At 36.0% G+C, this 17,302-nt stretch overlaps 1 protein-coding gene across 1 annotated transcript in view; it reads left to right on the top strand.

The window, feature by feature from the left end:
• The window catches only part of ERC2 (ELKS/RAB6-interacting/CAST family member 2), a 1,300,133-nt gene that overhangs the window by 1,100,029 nt on the left and 182,802 nt on the right, over positions 1-17,302 (top strand). The window contains exon 14 of the mRNA XM_053720736.1: positions 15,369-15,522. Within this exon, the coding sequence (XP_053576711.1) occupies positions 15,369-15,522 (154 nt within the window). The remainder of the gene's footprint in view (positions 1-15,368; positions 15,523-17,302) is intronic.

The raw sequence follows: 17,302 nt of genomic DNA on the forward strand, positions 1-17,302 counted from the left end.
TATTAATCAATAAGTACATCCCACCAAGTATCTGCACTCTCACTGCTAGGTAGTCAACGACCAGGTTGCTTAGTCAGGATTAAATTTCAATAGTAAAACATATAGACTGCACTCACTGGATTTGTAGAAAAAAATAGATTTATTTTGTTATATCATAGTGACGTTTCGGGATCCACAGACCCCCTTCCTCAGACCAAACAAATAGTGAAACAAAGTGATCTTAAATACCCTTTAGTCCCTCCCCCTAAATTTGAAAATGTAACCCCGTAGTCATGGTGATAATTATCAACAAGCAACATCATTTTGAACAAGTTGTCAAATAATTAAATCCATACATAAATTCACACATGAGATAACAAAATTATTCAGCTCCCTAATAAATTAATTGTTAGAAAAGCTAAGTGCATACATAAATCTGTGAGTGTGGAGCTAAATAATTTTGAACAAGTTGTAAAATAATTAAATACATACATAAATACATACATGAGATAACAAATTATTTGATTCAGCTCCCTAATAAATTAATTCTTAGAAAAGTTAAGTGCATACATAAATCTGTAAATGTGGAGCTAAATAATTTTGAACAAGTTGTCAAATAATTAAATACATACATAAATCCATACATGAGATAACAAAATTATTTGATTCAGCTCCCTAGTAAATTCATCTATGAAAGGTTAAGTTCATATATACATCTGTGAGTGTGGAGCTAAATCATTTTGGCCACATTGTCAAATAATTAAGTGGATACATAAATCCATACATGAGATAACAAAATTATTTGATTCAGCCCCCTAATAAATTCATTGTTAGAAAAGTTAAGTGCATACATAAATCTGTGAGTGTGGAGCTAAATCAGTTTGTACTCCTACGTGTAGGTGTAATGTATACCCGATGTGTGTACAACCTGTGTGTGAATAACTTGACTTTGGATTATTACCTATGGGATTCTAGTCACCTATTATGTATCCGCTAGCGTTGTAGCACTCTAAACATCTTGCTTATTTCTTTATGTGAGTAAACCAGAGGTAGAGTTGGACATACTGTGGCAGTTCTTATGGGATTAGCTTAACCATGATGTGTATATGTTCAACCACATATACTTTTGTTACTTCTACTGCAATTAATGCTCTAGCGAAACTGCTAAATAGTGCTCCAGTCATAATCTGCCCTTTAGTGAACAGAACCAAACACGTGGATGCGTCAGCATACAACTTTTTTAAAAAAAGATACATTTAGCCAAAAGCAAAAAGTGTGTTCCATGACAGTTGATCTTGTGTGTGCAATACAGCTATTTGACTATCTGTTAAAGGAACAGTTAAAATGTTTCTTTCATGATTCACATAGAGTTCATACTTAAAGTGAATGTAAATTTTGATGCTAAACTGCCCGGTTTTTAAAAATTTGATTAAAAACAGGGGCACTTTAATTCATCAATATTTTCATTTCACTCCTGTTGTGAAAATAAACTTACTTTTTAATCTTCACAGCAGCTCCAGCTTCCTCCACCCATTTCAAAGCCTCTTCCTGGGTCTAAAATGAGGTATCTGGCTTCCTCCAATCGCAGCAGTGAATCAGACACTGAATCCCCCGGGGGGGAATCTGTGATTGGAGGATGACCTATCAATCATTTCTGACATCAGAAATGGCTTGTGAGACCGGAGGAAGCAGCAGCTGCTATGAAGATTAAAAGGTAAGTTTTTTGTCACAACAGGAGTGAAATGTAAATTTTGATGAATTAAAGTGCCCCTGTTTTTAATCAAAGTTTTAAAAACCGGGCACTTAAGCATCAAAATTTACATTCACTTTAAAAAAAACATACTTAAAAAAAACTTTCCAATTTACTTTTGTCAATTTGTGCTTTGTATATGCACACTTTCTGAGACACCAGCTTCTACTGAGCTTGTGCAAGAGTTCACAGTGTATATGAGTCTATTATTGGCTGATAACTGTCACATGATACAGGAGACAGAGAAATAGAAGCAGTCTTTGAAATGGCTTCTACTGATAATTTGAAATTCCGAATAAATTCTATTGCATTGTCTTTTTGTAATGCATTTGTGGATTATGCATTTCTATTGTATTTAATGATCCTATAATTCAGAGTTAGTTCAAAAGGTAAAATTTAACGATGATTAAACCTGCAGGGTCCCTATGTGGTAAATGGTTTCAATTTAGGCTTCATTGTATTCAATTTTTCCATTTATCCAGTGTATATGTTACCTTTTGCTTGGAATTTGGGCAAACACGTACTCCGGTGTTTATATAATAGATTTGTTAGCCAGAACGAAAGTAAAGCTACTAACAGAAAAAAGGATTACTTTTTATAAATATTAACGCAAAGATATTTTGAGTAATGTATATCTGTAATAAATTGTTTAAAATGTATTTTCATTAGGTTCTTTTATTAAACATTATTATAAAAAAAACATAGACGTGTAAATTAAAGATAATCTACAGCTCAACACGTGCATGTGGGGTGAAGTTAAATATTGAAGTAAAGAATCTGTCAGCACATAGCAACCACATGTGTCTTGTAGCATATTCTTTTCACAAATTGTATAAGCCTGTTACAAATGGTATTTTTTCATTTTCATGATTCAGATAGAGCTTGCGGTAACACTTAGCGCTTATAAAATTAACCAGAAATCAGATCTCTGGTTAATTTTATAAATGTGTCCCAAATGCCCCCAAAATACAGTGTAGAATAAAATAGCTGCACTAGGCTGTATTTTGGGGGTAAAGTTGGCGTAAGTGGGGTGTTAGAAAAAAACGGCACTGAAAAGTACCTTAACATTGCGGTCTATGGGATCTGTGTGTTCCCAGTAAATAATATATATATATATATATATATATATATATATATGCTTATATACATATATATGTATGCGTTCATATATTTGTATATAATCGTGTGTCTCACTGCATGAGAATGAGGCTCCCAATGGAGTCTATGGAAGTGCGCTCTTGTGAGCGCAATGCTTCCTAACAATGCAAACATGAGCTCGCATTCGCATTGCTGTCAACTTGTAATACCAGTGCACATTAGCGTGTACTGGTATTACTCAGTGGAGTGCAAATAACGCTTTCACAAAAGCGTTATTTATCGCTCCACTTGTAATGTCGCCCCATATTTTTATTTTATTTCTTAATGAAGTGTCATATTACCATACTGTGGCCTAGATTTGGAGTTCGGCGGTAGCCGTCAAAACCAGCGTTAGAGGCTCCTAACGCTGGTTTTGGCCGCCCGCTGGTATTTGGAGTCAGTGATTAAAGGGTCTAACGCTCACTTTACAGCCGCGACTTTTCCATACCGCAGATCCCCCTACGCCATTTGCGTAGCCTATATTTTCAATGGGATCTTTCTAACGCTGGTATTTAGAGTCGTTTCTGAAGTGAGCGTTAGAGCTCTAACGACAAGATTCCAGCCGCCTGAAAATAGCAGGAGTTAAGAGCTTTCTGGCTAACGCCGGTTCATAAAGCTCTTAACTACTGTACCCTAAAGTACACTAACACCCATAAACTACCTATGTACCCCTAAACCGAGGTCCCCCCACACCGCCGCCACTCGATTAAAATTTTTAACCCCTAATCTGCCGACCGCCACCTACGTTATATTTATGTACCCCTAATCTGCTGCCCCTAACCCCGCCGACCCCTGTATTACATTTATTAAACCCTAACTTGCCCCCCACAACGTCGCCGCCAGCTACTTAAAATAATTAACCCCTAATCTTCCGACCGCAAATCGCCGCCACCTACGTTATCCCTATGTACCCCTAATCTGCTGCCCCTAACATCGCCGACCCCTATATTATATTTATTAACCCCTAATCTGCCCCCCTCAACGTCGCCGACACCTGCCTACACTTATTAACCCCTAATCTGCCGAGCGGACCTGAGCGCTACTATAATAAATGTATTAACCCCTAATCCGCCTCACTAACCCTATCATAAATAGTATTAACCCCTAATCTGCCCTCCCTAACATCGCCGACACCTAACTTCAATTATTAACCCCTAATCTGCCGACCGGAGCTCACCGCTATTCTAATAAATGTATTAACCCCTAAAGCTAAGTCTAACCCTAACACTAACACCCCCCTAAGTTAAATATAATTTTTATCTAACGAAATAAATTAACTCTTATTAAATAACTTATTCCTATTTAAAGCTAAATACTTACCTGTAAAATAAATCCTAATATAGCTACAATATAAATTATAATTATATTATAGCTATTTTAGGATTAATATTTATTTTACAGGCAACTTTGTAATTATTTTAACCAGGTACAATAGCTATTAAATAGTTAAGAACTATTTAATAGTTACCTAGTTAAAATAATAACAAATTTACCTGTAAAATAAATCCTAACCTAAGTTATAATTAAACCTAACACTACCCTATCAATAAAATAATTAAATAAACTACCTACAATTACCTACAATTAACCTAACACTACACTATCAATAAATTAATTAAACACAATTCCTACAAATAAATACAATTAAATAAACTAGCTAAAGTACAAAAAATAAAAAAGAACTAAGTTACAGAAAATAAAAAAATATTTACAAACATAAGAAAAATATTACAACAATTTTAAACTAATTACACCTACTCTAAGCCCCCTAATAAAATAACAAAGCCCCCCAAAATAAAAAATTCCCTACCCTATTCTAAATTAAAAAAGTTACAAGCTCTTTTACCTTACCAGCCCTGAACAGGGCCCTTTGCGGGGCATGCCCCAAGAATTTCAGCTCTTTTGCCTGTAAAAAAAAAAATACAATACCCCCCCCCAACATTACAACCCACCACCCACATACCCCTAATCTAACCCAAACCCCCCTTAAATAAACCTAACACTAAGCGCCTGAAGATCTTCCTACCTTGTCTTCACCATCCAGGTATCACCGATCCGTCCTGGCTCCAAGATCTTCATCCAACCCAAGCGGGGGTTGGCGATCCATAATCCGGTCCAGAAGAGGCTCCAAAGTCTTCCTCCTATCCGGCAAGAAGAGGACATCCGGACCGGCAAACATCTTCTCCAAGCGGCATCTTCGATCTTCTTCCATCCGGAGCGAAGCGGCAGGATCCTGAAGACATCCAGCGCGGAACATCCATCCAGACCGACGACTGAACGACGAATGACTGTTCCTTTAAGGGACGTCATCCAAGATGGCGTCCCTCGAATTCCGATTGGCTGATAGGATTCTATCAGCCAATCGGAATTAAGGTAGGAATTTTCTGATTGGCTGATGGAATCAGCCAATCAGAATCAAGTTCAATCCGATTGGCTGATCCAATCAGCCAATCAGATTGAGCTCGCATTCTATTGGCTGTTCCGATCAGCCAATAGAATGCGAGCTCAATCTGATTGGCTGATTGGATCGGCCAATCGGATTGAACTAGATTCTGATTGGCTGATTCCATCAGCCAATCTGAAAATTCCTACCTTAATTCCGATTGGCTAATAGAATCCTATCAGCCAATCGGAATTCGAGGGACGCCATCTTGGATGACGTCCCTTAAAGGAACAGTCATTCGTCGTTCAGTCGTCGGTCCGGATGGATGTTCCGCGCTGGATGTCTTCAGGATCCTGCCGCTTCGCTCCGGATGGAAGAAGATCGAAGATGCCGCTTGGAGAAGATGTTTGCCGGTCCGGATGTCCTCTTCTTGCCGGATAGGAGGAAGACTTTGGAGCCTCTTCTGGACCGGATTATGGATCGCCAACCCCCGCTTGGGTTGGATGAAGATCTTGGAGCCAGGACGGATCGGTGATACCTGGATGGTGAAGACAAGGTAGGAAGATCTTCAGGGGCTTAGTGTTAGGTTTATTTAAGGGGGGTTTGGGTTAGATTAGGGGTATGTGGGTGGTGGGTTGTAATGTTGGGGGGGGGGTATTGTATTTTTTTTTTTACAGGCAAAAGAGCTGAAATTCTTGGGGCATGCCCCGCAAAGGGCCCTGTTCAGGGCTGGTAAGGTAAAAGAGCTTGTAACTTTTTTAATTTAGAATAGGGTAGGGAATTTTTTATTTTGGGGGGCTTTGTTATTTTATTAGGGGGCTTAGAGTAGGTGTAATTAGTTTAAAATTGTTGTAATATTTTTCTTATGTTTGTAAATATTTTTTTATTTTCTGTAACTTAGTTCTTTTTTATTTTTTGTACTTTAGCTAGCTTATTTAATTGTATTTATTTGTAGGAATTGTGTTTAATTAATTTATTGATAGTGTAGTGTTAGGTTAATTGTAGGTAATTGTAGGTAGTTTATTTAATTATTTTATTGATAGGGTAGTGTTAGGTTTAATTATAACTTAGGTTAGGATTTATTTTACAGGTAAATTTGTTATTATTTTAACTAGGTAACTATTAAATAGTTCTTAACTATTTAATAGCTATTGTACCTGGTTAAAATAATTACAAAGTTGCCTGTAAAATAAATATTAATCCTAAAATAGCTATAATATAATTATAATTTATATTGTAGCTATGTTAGGATTTATTTTACAGGTAAGTATTTAGCTTTAAATAGGAATAAGTTATTTAATAAGAGTTAATTTATTTCGTTAGATAAAAATTATATTTAACTTAGGGGGGTGTTAGTGTTAGGGTTAGACTTAGCTTTAGGGGTTAATCCATTTATTAGAATAGCGGTGAGCTCCGATCGGAAGATTAGGGGTTAATAATTGAAGTTAGGTGTCGGCGATGTTAGGGAGGGCAGATTAGGGGTTAATACTATTTATGATAGGGTTAGTGAGGCGGATTAGGGGTTAATAACTTTATTATAGTAGCGCTCAGGTCCGCTCGGCAGATTAGGGGTTAATAAGTGTAGGCAGGTGTCGGCGACGTTGTGGGGGGCAGGTTAGGGGTTAATAAATATAATATAGGGGTCGGCGGTGTTAGGGGTAGCAGATTAGGGGTACATAGGGATAACGTAGGTGGCGGCGGTTTACGGAGCGGCAGATTAGGGGTTTAAAAAAATATGCAGGGGTCAGCGATAGCGGGGGCGGCAGATTAGGGGTTAATAAGTGTAAGGCTAGGGGTGTTTAGACTCGGGGTACATGTTATAGTGTTAGGTGCAGACGTAGGAAGTGTTTCCCCATAGGAAACAATGGGGCTGCGTTAGGAGCTGAACGCTGCTTTTTTGCAGGTGTTAGGTTTTTTTTCAGCTCAAACAGCCCCATTGTTTCCTATGGGGGAATCGTGCACGAGCACGTTTTTGAGGCCGGCCGCGTCCGTAAGCAACTCTGGTATCGAGAGTTGTATTTGCGGTAAAAAATGCTCTACGCTCCTTTTTTGGAGCCTAACGCAGCATTTGTTTGAACTCTCGATACCAGAGTTAATTTTATGGTGCGGCCAGAAAAAAGCCCGCGGAGCGTTAACAGCCCTTTTACCGCCGAACTCCAAATCTTGGCCTGTGTTTGTATTACTAGCTAGCAATTTATCACTGAAAACCTGTACATAAAACATTTTTTTGTTTTGTTTTTTTCACAAGGGATCATTATTCTAGCAGAGCAAGCACAAACATGACAAAATACATGCTAACATTTCAGTGGAGTGATGCTTTTATACCCAGTTGCTATAGATTGCCTGTTGTTGCCTTTTGCACATGTGTGTTTGGTTTAAAGAACTTGTAGCTGCTAAATATAAAATGCTATATAAGGCGAAGTTCACAATACGAACTAATAAGAAGAATAAGAATAATAAGAATTTAGAATTTTGTGTATTAGAATTTAGTAAAAAAATAAACAAAATAAATTTAAAAACAGTTGAAGGATGGTATGCTATATGAAACAATGAGCTGTTTCTGTGAAGGTGAACTGTTAGTAACTTTGAAGTGTAATTTTTTCATGCATACTTTGATGCATTATACTGGACAAAAAAAATGAGACAATAGGTTGATAACATAACCTCATTGGGCCCCATTTCCCCAGACAGAAAAGGTTCGCTTCTGTGAATCTGTCCACCCGGCTTCACCGCGAGCAGGCAGCATAAGCGTGAGCAGGTACTCTATATCATCTCACCAATCTAATGTTCTTATGTCCCTCAAGAGCACTGCATTGTTTAGAAAAATAGATAATCCCTTTATTACCCATTCACTAGTTTTGCATACCCAACACAGTTATATTAATATATTTTTTACCTCTGTATTTACCTTGTATCTAAGCCTCTGCAGACTGCCCCCTTATTTCAGTTCTTTTGACAGACTTGAATTTTAGCTAATCAGTACCCTCTCATAAGTAACTCCATGGGCGTGAGCACAAGGTTATCTAAATGGAACACATTAACTAAAGCCCTCTAGCTGTGAAAAACGTTCAAATGCATTCAGATAAGAGGTGTCCTTCAAAGGATTAGAAATTAGCATTTGAGCCTACCTAGGTTTATCTTTCAAATAAGAATACCAAAAGAACAAAGCACATTTGATGATAAAAGTAAATTGGAAAGATGTTTAAAATCACATGCCCTATCTGTATCACGAAAGCTTAATTTTGACTAGACTGTCACTTTAAGTGTTCCCTTAGTCATCTGGAAAGACTATGCTGATATTACTCAAATAAAATATTTTATTTGAAAGCCCTGTGCAATATATCCTTTTTTTATGACATATTTATTATATTGATGTATAGAATTACACATTGTACCCATACATTAAAATAACAAGTATAATAAATGATCATTTATATACATTGAGAAAGTAATGCTCGTGTTTACTTTCAATTAATCCATGTCCTTTTATTTCGGAGTAGCCCAGACGGACTGTTTTCTTTTGCTCCTTAGAAGTATTGGCCTTAAATATTTACATTTCATTCGTTGAAATTTTTTTTATCATTGTCATGAGGCCTTTTTTAGAATGTTTACAGTTATATGTGAGAGTGTTTCCAGCGGACCAATAAAAGTATTTCACCAAAATATGTATATTTTTCAATGTCATGATATCTTTTAATGGACACACATGTTTTTTTCTGAAGTGTTGGTTGTTCATGAGATTTCACGTACATGAGAATCAACCAGATATGTTTACACAGAAACAGAATTTTGCAGCATATAGTCTCTTCTATATGATTTTAAACCTCAGACTACCTTTGATCAATGATCTTATGTTTTCTTTAATTAGTCTTATGTCTTCAGAAAATATTTTAATTCCCTAATCTATTAATTCCCAGCATGTATGCTGAATGACATTCCACATATACCCAAACCTTCAATCATTCCATACACTTATAGCTCTTTCATACTTCAGAGCATAATTATTTGTTTTACATTTCACGTGTCCTGGAATTTAAAGGGCCACAAAATATAATAGAATTAAAAAAACGGACAAATACACGATACAAAGGACAAAGCAATAGCACTTACTTTGAATTTGAAATGAGCACTAGAATATTTTCTGGCAAAATCGATTTGTTCTTTTGCTCATGACATTTGGCACCAAAAAAAGGCGCAGGAATGGGGGAAGCAGTTATACTATTTGAGTAATAAATTCCTATTTTTTTAATTGATGTACAGGGGTCCTTTGCATTCTTTTGTTCCCTGTCCAATCCTGACATAGAATTACTAATGATTGATGTTAAAGGGACACTTAACCCAATTTTTTTCTATTCAGATAGAGCATGTAATTTTAAGCAACTTTCTAATTTATTCCTATTAGCAATTTTTCTACATTCTCTTTCTATCTTTATTTGAAAAAGTAGGAATGTAAACGTAAAAACAGGCCCATTTTTGGTTCAGAACCTGGGTAGCGCTTGCTGATTGGTTTGCTACATTTAGCCACCAATCAGCAAGCAATACCCAGGTGCTGAACCAAATAAAGATAGCAAGAGAATGAAGAAAATGTGCTAAAAGGAATAAATTAGAAAGTTGCTTAAAATTACAAGTTCTATCTGAATCATGAAAGAAACATTTTGGGTTTAGTATCCCTTTAAGGACAACCTGTCAGGCACCAAATGATGAATTTTAGTAATACGAGAATTGTATGTTCTTTTAACATTAAAAAAAAGAGTTTATTTTAATTGTTTGAATCTGAATCCAATATTTGTCCAAACCAAATGCTTGCATGGACGAAATTTGGCCAAATTAAAAGTTGGAAAAAAATTTGTAAACTAATCTTTTGGATGAAATCAAAAAAAATTTCGCCTGTGTACACGTTTACAATTTTCCCTCTCACTGTGTATACTATCCCATTAAACTTACTTTGTTTGGTTCTTTTGCCCATTTATATATACATCCTCATACAAGAAGGCACTCATGGGCCTTAAAGTCAACTTTCCCTTATTATTAAGCCATTAAAATATTACAATGTCTGTTGACGTTTCGGCTTTGTCAAGACCATATTAGCATACATATCTGATCAGTAGAAAAATATGTTATAATATCTAAAACACACCAAATATTTAAACCATAAAAGCACCGCCGCTTTGTTCACACCACCAAAATAATAAACAACCAAACAGCGCAGATCAAATGCTCTAATAATTATTATGGCAGTTTGGGAAAACATATTTACCTGTAGATTTTTAACATTGTGTTATACTATGATTACTGGTAATGCTCCGATATTAATATACTGCCCCTCCATGACGTCACGTCAATGCATTCACATGGGCAACTCCCTTTCCTAATGAATTAGTTACAAGAGCTGTATCTTGATAGTAGCAGCCCATTACATACGTCGCAGCTGACAATTCTTAGGTGCCCCCCCCCCCATCTTAAAGTGCATCTTTCAGATAACACTAAACTAACAAAAGACAATTGATTGTTCAAAATCCATCTTATATAGATATATAGTGAAGAACATTGGAAATTTAAATATTCATATTTTCATGCTGTGTTAGTTCACTTGAGAATTTCCAATCAGGTTTGCGCGCAAGTAGGGTGTTTTTTTAAAAAAAATGTTTGGCTTCATTGACTTCTATGAGGGAATACGTTATCGCGCGTGCAATATTCTAACTTTGCCTTTTTATGTGCATCAGGTTAGCGCATGAGTGAAAACAGTTTTCTTTCAACTTGTAATATGAATGCTACTCAACGCGCGCAAAAAGCTTACTTCTAGCAGAGTTAGTGCTCAAGCGGGAGCATTAAATACCGCTCTACTTGTAATCTAGCCCTTTATTGGATATGCAAAATATATGTAATCAAGAGGCAACATCAGAAATCAACTTCTCAGCTAACAAATTGGAGCATGCAAATTGTGTATTGGGATATCCCTTTAAATGTGTAAAAAAAAAATTGTGAGAAATAATTTTTCTTAAGACGAATACAGCATCATAATATTAATAAAAATAATAATAATAATAATATAAATTATAATTATTATTAGTAGTATTGTTTGGATTACATTCTTCATCATACTTTAACTTTGTTATAAGTATTACAGAAAGCGGCTAAAAAAAAGTCTGCAAATGTGTTAATACAGTATTTTCATGATTCATTATACTTCCTTTGATGAATAAATATCTATAATTATGTCTCGTCGCCTTATGCAGACAACAGTGGCAATTAGGAATACATGATAAAACATGAGCTCTCATAATACAAGTTTGTGTTTTATAACAAAAGGTGGCTAAGAATTTAATTGGTGGGAAAAAAATGAAATGATAAGGTGAAAATAACTAGACCTCGTTTTTGCAAAAAAAAATATCAGATTTTTGCATTCTTGTACGGAAAGCGAGAAATTCCTTATGTTCTGTAATGTCAGTGAAATAACATTCAATTAAAAGTGCCTGGACATCATTAAATGAAGAAATTATTTGTTATACTTTTATCTAAAGAATTTGCCGGTCCTTAGATATTTTGTAGAGCTGTTTAGCATGATGCATAAGGCTGAATTGTATCAACTTCATAGACTTTTAAAATCTATAAACAAAAGACCCTACATACAGAGACACTGTGAACAAACCTCATCTTGATACCTTGTAGTTAGGAAAGGGCATTATCTGAAAAGGGCTCATGTCTAGCTAAAATCCAATAATTATTTTCTTAAAATTTTTAAGTTAGAATTTATGACATATCTGGCCCTTAAAGGGCCACTGTAAGTAAATATTTTCTATGCCTGTTACTAACTAACTACCCCAAATACGCTTTTTATCAATAGCATTTCATTAACATATCTCTACAGTATATCAGAAATCTTGTCTGCAAATTTAATTGTTTTCCAAACCCACTCCGTGGGTATCCTTTGCTCTGTACCAATCCATTTACAATACCTAGGTTTCAAAATGGCGGTTTAAACACAAAGTTATTGGTTTAAGTATTTTGAACACACAGTGCTGAAAATAGTGGGCAGGATAACGTGACATCATCGGTGAATAAAAGATATACCTTTTAGACTTACTTTGTTTTGGAGAAAATATAGGTCAGTAGGTTTTAATTAATGTTTATTAACTTTAATATGTTAGTTGTTTAGCTTAAAAATTATAACAGAAAGTAATCCTTTAATCTTTTATTCTTGTTTTTTAAAAAGTGCTTATTTACGTTGGATGAAACTCTTGTTAAAAAAAAGTGAATCTTTATTGTGGCTGAGCTTTCTAAGCCTGCCCGTTTCTTGAAGGGACAGTCTAGACAAAATTAAACTTAAACAACTTACCAATTTGCTTTGTTCTCTTGGTATTCCTTGTTGAAAGTTAAACCTAGGAGGCTCATTAATATAAAACAAATGGGGGAGGGGTGCACTCAAGGAACAGAGCTGTGAGTGGGTCTATCTATAATAGCTAATAGCTGATAATGTGGTTCCAATCTGTGGATAAAATGTATATATTTAAAGGCTCATTGTTAACCTATACTGTGTACTAACGTGTGAGTGGTTATCCGTGGTATTGGGCGATCTATATTGTGGGTGGTTCCTCAGTTGGATAAGATACAAATTGGTGTACGGTGGGATGTGATACAAATTGGTGTATAAATACACTGTGATACAGATACACTGTGATACAAGATGGCAATGCTATTATGAAGCAATATACAAATAGTGGAAAAAAGGCAATATGTGATGTGTAGAAAAAAGACAGGTGCATATAATGAGTAAAATATATATTTTTACTACAAATGGATAATAAATCTGTTATACAGATATGTGTGTATATGTGAATACATCCAGGTATAAAACAAAAATACACTTGGTATTAATACAAATAAAATGAACAATTCAAAAGATCAAATCAAATAATTCAGATGATGCACTGTGCCATTAAAATTGTGTCAGTAAAAATAGCTTGTCAGCATAGAAAGAAAAAAAAGCGCTATGACTGGCTTATATGTTATGGACACTCTTGTCCGTACAAATGAGTCCTTGAAAAGATATCACGATTGCAGTTCAGCATGAAATATAAAAGTTTAAAAGTTAAGTTAAAAAGTTGTGGCCACAACTATTTATAGGGATCCAAGGAGCTAGCTTCCTGTTTATGTAGCTTATAGTATCCCGTTATTGAAATGGAATTAAACAAAGTTCTTAAGATGCTCACCCCTACCGGACTACCGATATCCCTTACCTCCTTGCACACAGAAAACACACAAGAATAGGAAGTCTTGATAAAGGCGCATACCCAGCACTGAAACGCGTAGATTTTTACAATCTAGTGTGATCGAGTTTGGCTCCAGCAGGAAAACCCTACAGAACCGCTATTGCACCACTCCCCCAACGACCCGGCTATCCGATTGGACCTCCGAGGACCACGTGACTACTCTGTGTAAACGTCAGGGTAGGAAGGACTGACCGGGAAATTCAAAGGTGAGACGCTCACAAACCATCACAGCTACACGGAAACACGCCGAACGGAGACGCCATCCCGGGTCAATTACAGCCTTCCCATAACCCACGAAATTTGAAGAGGAGGTAAGGGATATCGGTAGTCCGGTAGGGGTGAGCATCTTAAGAACTTTGTTTAATTCCATTTCAATAACGGGATACTATAAGCTACATAAACAGGAAGCTAGCTCCTTGGATCCCTATAAATAGTTGTGGCCACAACTTTTTAACTTAACTTTTAAACTTTTATATTTCATGCTGAACTGCAATCGTGTTATCTTTTCAAGGACTCATTTGTACGGACAAGAGTGTCCATAACATATAAGCCAGTCATAGCGCTTTTTTTTCTTTCTATGCTGACAAGCTATTTTTACTGACACAATTTTAATGGCACAGTGCATCATCGGAATTATTTGATTTGATCTTTTGAATTGTTCATTTTATTTGTATTAATACCAAGTGTATTTTTGTTTTATACCTGGATGTATTCACATATACACACATATCTGTATAACAGATTTATTATCCATTTGTAGTAAAAATATATATTTTACTCATTATATGCACCTGTCTTTTTTCTACACATCACATATTGCCTTTTTTCCACTATTTGTATATTGCTTCATAATAGCATTGCCATCTTGTATCACAGTGTATCTGTATCACAGTGTATTTATACACCAATTTGTATCACATCCCACCGTACACCAATTTGTATCTTATCCAACTGAGGAACCACCCACAATATAGATCGCCCAATACCACGGATAACCACTCACACGTTAGTACACAGTATAGGTTAACAATGAGCCTTTAAATATATACATTTTATCCACAGATTGGAACCACATTATCAGCTATTAGCTATTATAGATAGTCCCACTCACAGCTCTGTTCCTTGAGCGCACCCCTCCCCCATTTGTTTTAGATTCCTACACTTTCTGATACTGGGAGCATATCAGAATTAGGGGCTGCCCAGTTGAGTCCTGCACGTATATCACCACACACCTTATTAGCAGGCTCATTAATATAACCCTGTTTGCTGTGCAAAACTGAGGTATGGGTAATAAAGGGATAATCTTTCTTTTTAAACAAAAAAAAATCTGGTGTATCCTGTCCCTGTCCCTTTAACACAGGTCTGCACCAGTCAAACAACCAGAGGTTGCATCAATAGGACAGCACAGCCCTATGTTCAATCTATTGCACTTATAACTGCATGAAACAGAGTTTTGTTTTTGTTTATTTTTTTTGGCATTTTTATTAAACAAAAAAAAAAAAAGTATTTATATTCACAATTTTTTTGGATGGTTGCCCTAGGTTTTAGGAAGTAATGCATAAGTCTTAACACGTTGTTCCTATGTTCATTTAAATAACTGTATTATGTTACTATTTATTTTAGTTACACATTCAAGAAGGAGAAATATAGTTAAGCTTTTTTTTCCTTAAAATTTTCAGGTTGTTATGAAACATTATTTTCAGGTTTTATCAACACATTAAGGATTTAAAATGTGAAACAAATACATTATACAATTTTCATCATATAACCTTTCTCAAAGTTGAATTTTCTGTTGTTTGGCACTGGGCATTGCACAATGTAATCAGATTTTTTTTTAAATTTATTTCAGACAACAATCCCTCGTTGCTGCTATTAGTGAAAAAGATGCTAATATTGCCTTGCTAGAATTATCTGGCCCAAAGAAAAAGAAGAACCAGGAAGATGTTATCCTTCTGAAACGAGAGAAAGACAGGCTTGTTCATCAGTTGAAGCAACAGGTATACGTTTAAGTATGATTTCAGCTATATATCCATCAATGTATAAAAAAGAAACTATAATAAAACAGTACTGTACCATTATGTATAAGCAAACTAAAGAAATAGTTAAGATAACGGCAGACAACTTGGAGACACTTATTAGTCTGATATCCACAGGTGCAGTATTCATTCTAAAATGGCAGTAGTTATATCCAGTAGTTATTGTTAGAATCCTTCAGATGTTTCGCTATCAACCCATTCCTGGCCAGTAATTTTGTTATCCCGGCGCCAAGTGGAGTGATAATGATGAAAAATCTTTTTGATAGTAGCGGAAGGACTCAGGAGGATGCCAGTATTATTATTATTATCGGTTATTTGTAGAACGCCAACAGATTCCGCAGCAGTATCAGGAGAATAGCAAGGAGCTAAATACCAGGAAGTGACCGGGGAGGTCAAAGCAGAGTCGACAAGCCAGGGATCAAACCAAACAGACATAGGAAACAGAATCAGAGTCCAAAAGCTTAGTCAGGGAAATCCAAGGTCTGAACCAAATTGGGCAACAAACAGAGTGGAATCAGCAGGCAGAAGAATGGTCAAAAGGAGGTCCAGGTCACAAGCCAGAATTCGATATTCAAAAATATAGTTCAAGGCACACCCAGGAGATACACTCAATACTAGGGCAATGAGACAGATAAACTGAATGGCATTTAAAGGAAAAAGTGCGCCAAAGATGACACAAAGCGTCAAAAATGACGCAAGGTGGAAAACCCCGTGTGAGGTGTCACAGATGACACGATGCGGGATGGAGCAACCTGGCATCAAAACAGTGTCATGGCAACCTGGAGTCATAACAGTTATATTCTGTAGTTAAAAGGACATAAAACTCAACATACAATTTAAAACAAAAAACTTTACAATTTACTTCTGTTATAAATTTAAATGTGTTATTTTGCTATACTTGATATACGGGTAGGTAGACCTATGAGCCTGCACCTGTCTGCGGCACAATATGACAGCAGTTTTGAAAGAATATTATTTGTAAGAGCACTACACGACACTATTTCCTGCCATATAGTGTTCCAGACAAGTACATCACACAGGAAACCCGGCGACAGAAATTGGACTATACTGTCAGCTCCTAATTACGGGGGTACAAGCTGAGAGTGGTGGAACCAAACCACCAATCACAATGTGCACAGAGAATGGCTGCTCTCTGCAAAGGCTAATTTAAAAGATCAAAATGTATTGATGCATATTAAAACAGACACGCGAGGGGTGTAACAAACATCTTACGTGTTTCGCGCTGCACAGAAACGCGGACGTTGTTTGTTACACACCTCCAGTGTCTGTTTTAATATGCATCAATACATTTTGGTCTTTTATAGGAGCTTTTGGTCTTTTATAGGAGCTTCCAGACAAGTACACTCTTCAGGAAGAATACCAGGAGATCAAATCAAAATAGATAATAGAGCTCAATTATTATTATCATCAGTTATTTGTAGAGCACCAACAGATTCTGCAGTGCTATAAACATAGGTCTAACATGCAAGGTAGCATTTATGGTTGAGAAATGCAAAGCGGGTCCTACCAAAACTTGCACTGTTGTAAATCAGCTCTTATGAAGGTTCAAGGGATGAAAAAAAGTACGAGAGGAACTGAGGTAAGAAAATGTTAGTGTATGTTGTGTGCGTTCCTGAACAGTCGAGTCTTTAAGGAGCACATGAAACTTTGAAAACACATTCCACAAGAAGCTTTATTTTAAAATTGTATGCTCTTTCTAAATCCCCAAAGAAACATTTGGGGTTCA

The sequence above is a fragment of the Bombina bombina genome, chromosome 7 (assembly GCF_027579735.1).
Source record: "Bombina bombina isolate aBomBom1 chromosome 7, aBomBom1.pri, whole genome shotgun sequence".
NCBI classification, from domain to species: Eukaryota; Metazoa; Chordata; class Amphibia; order Anura; family Bombinatoridae; genus Bombina; species Bombina bombina.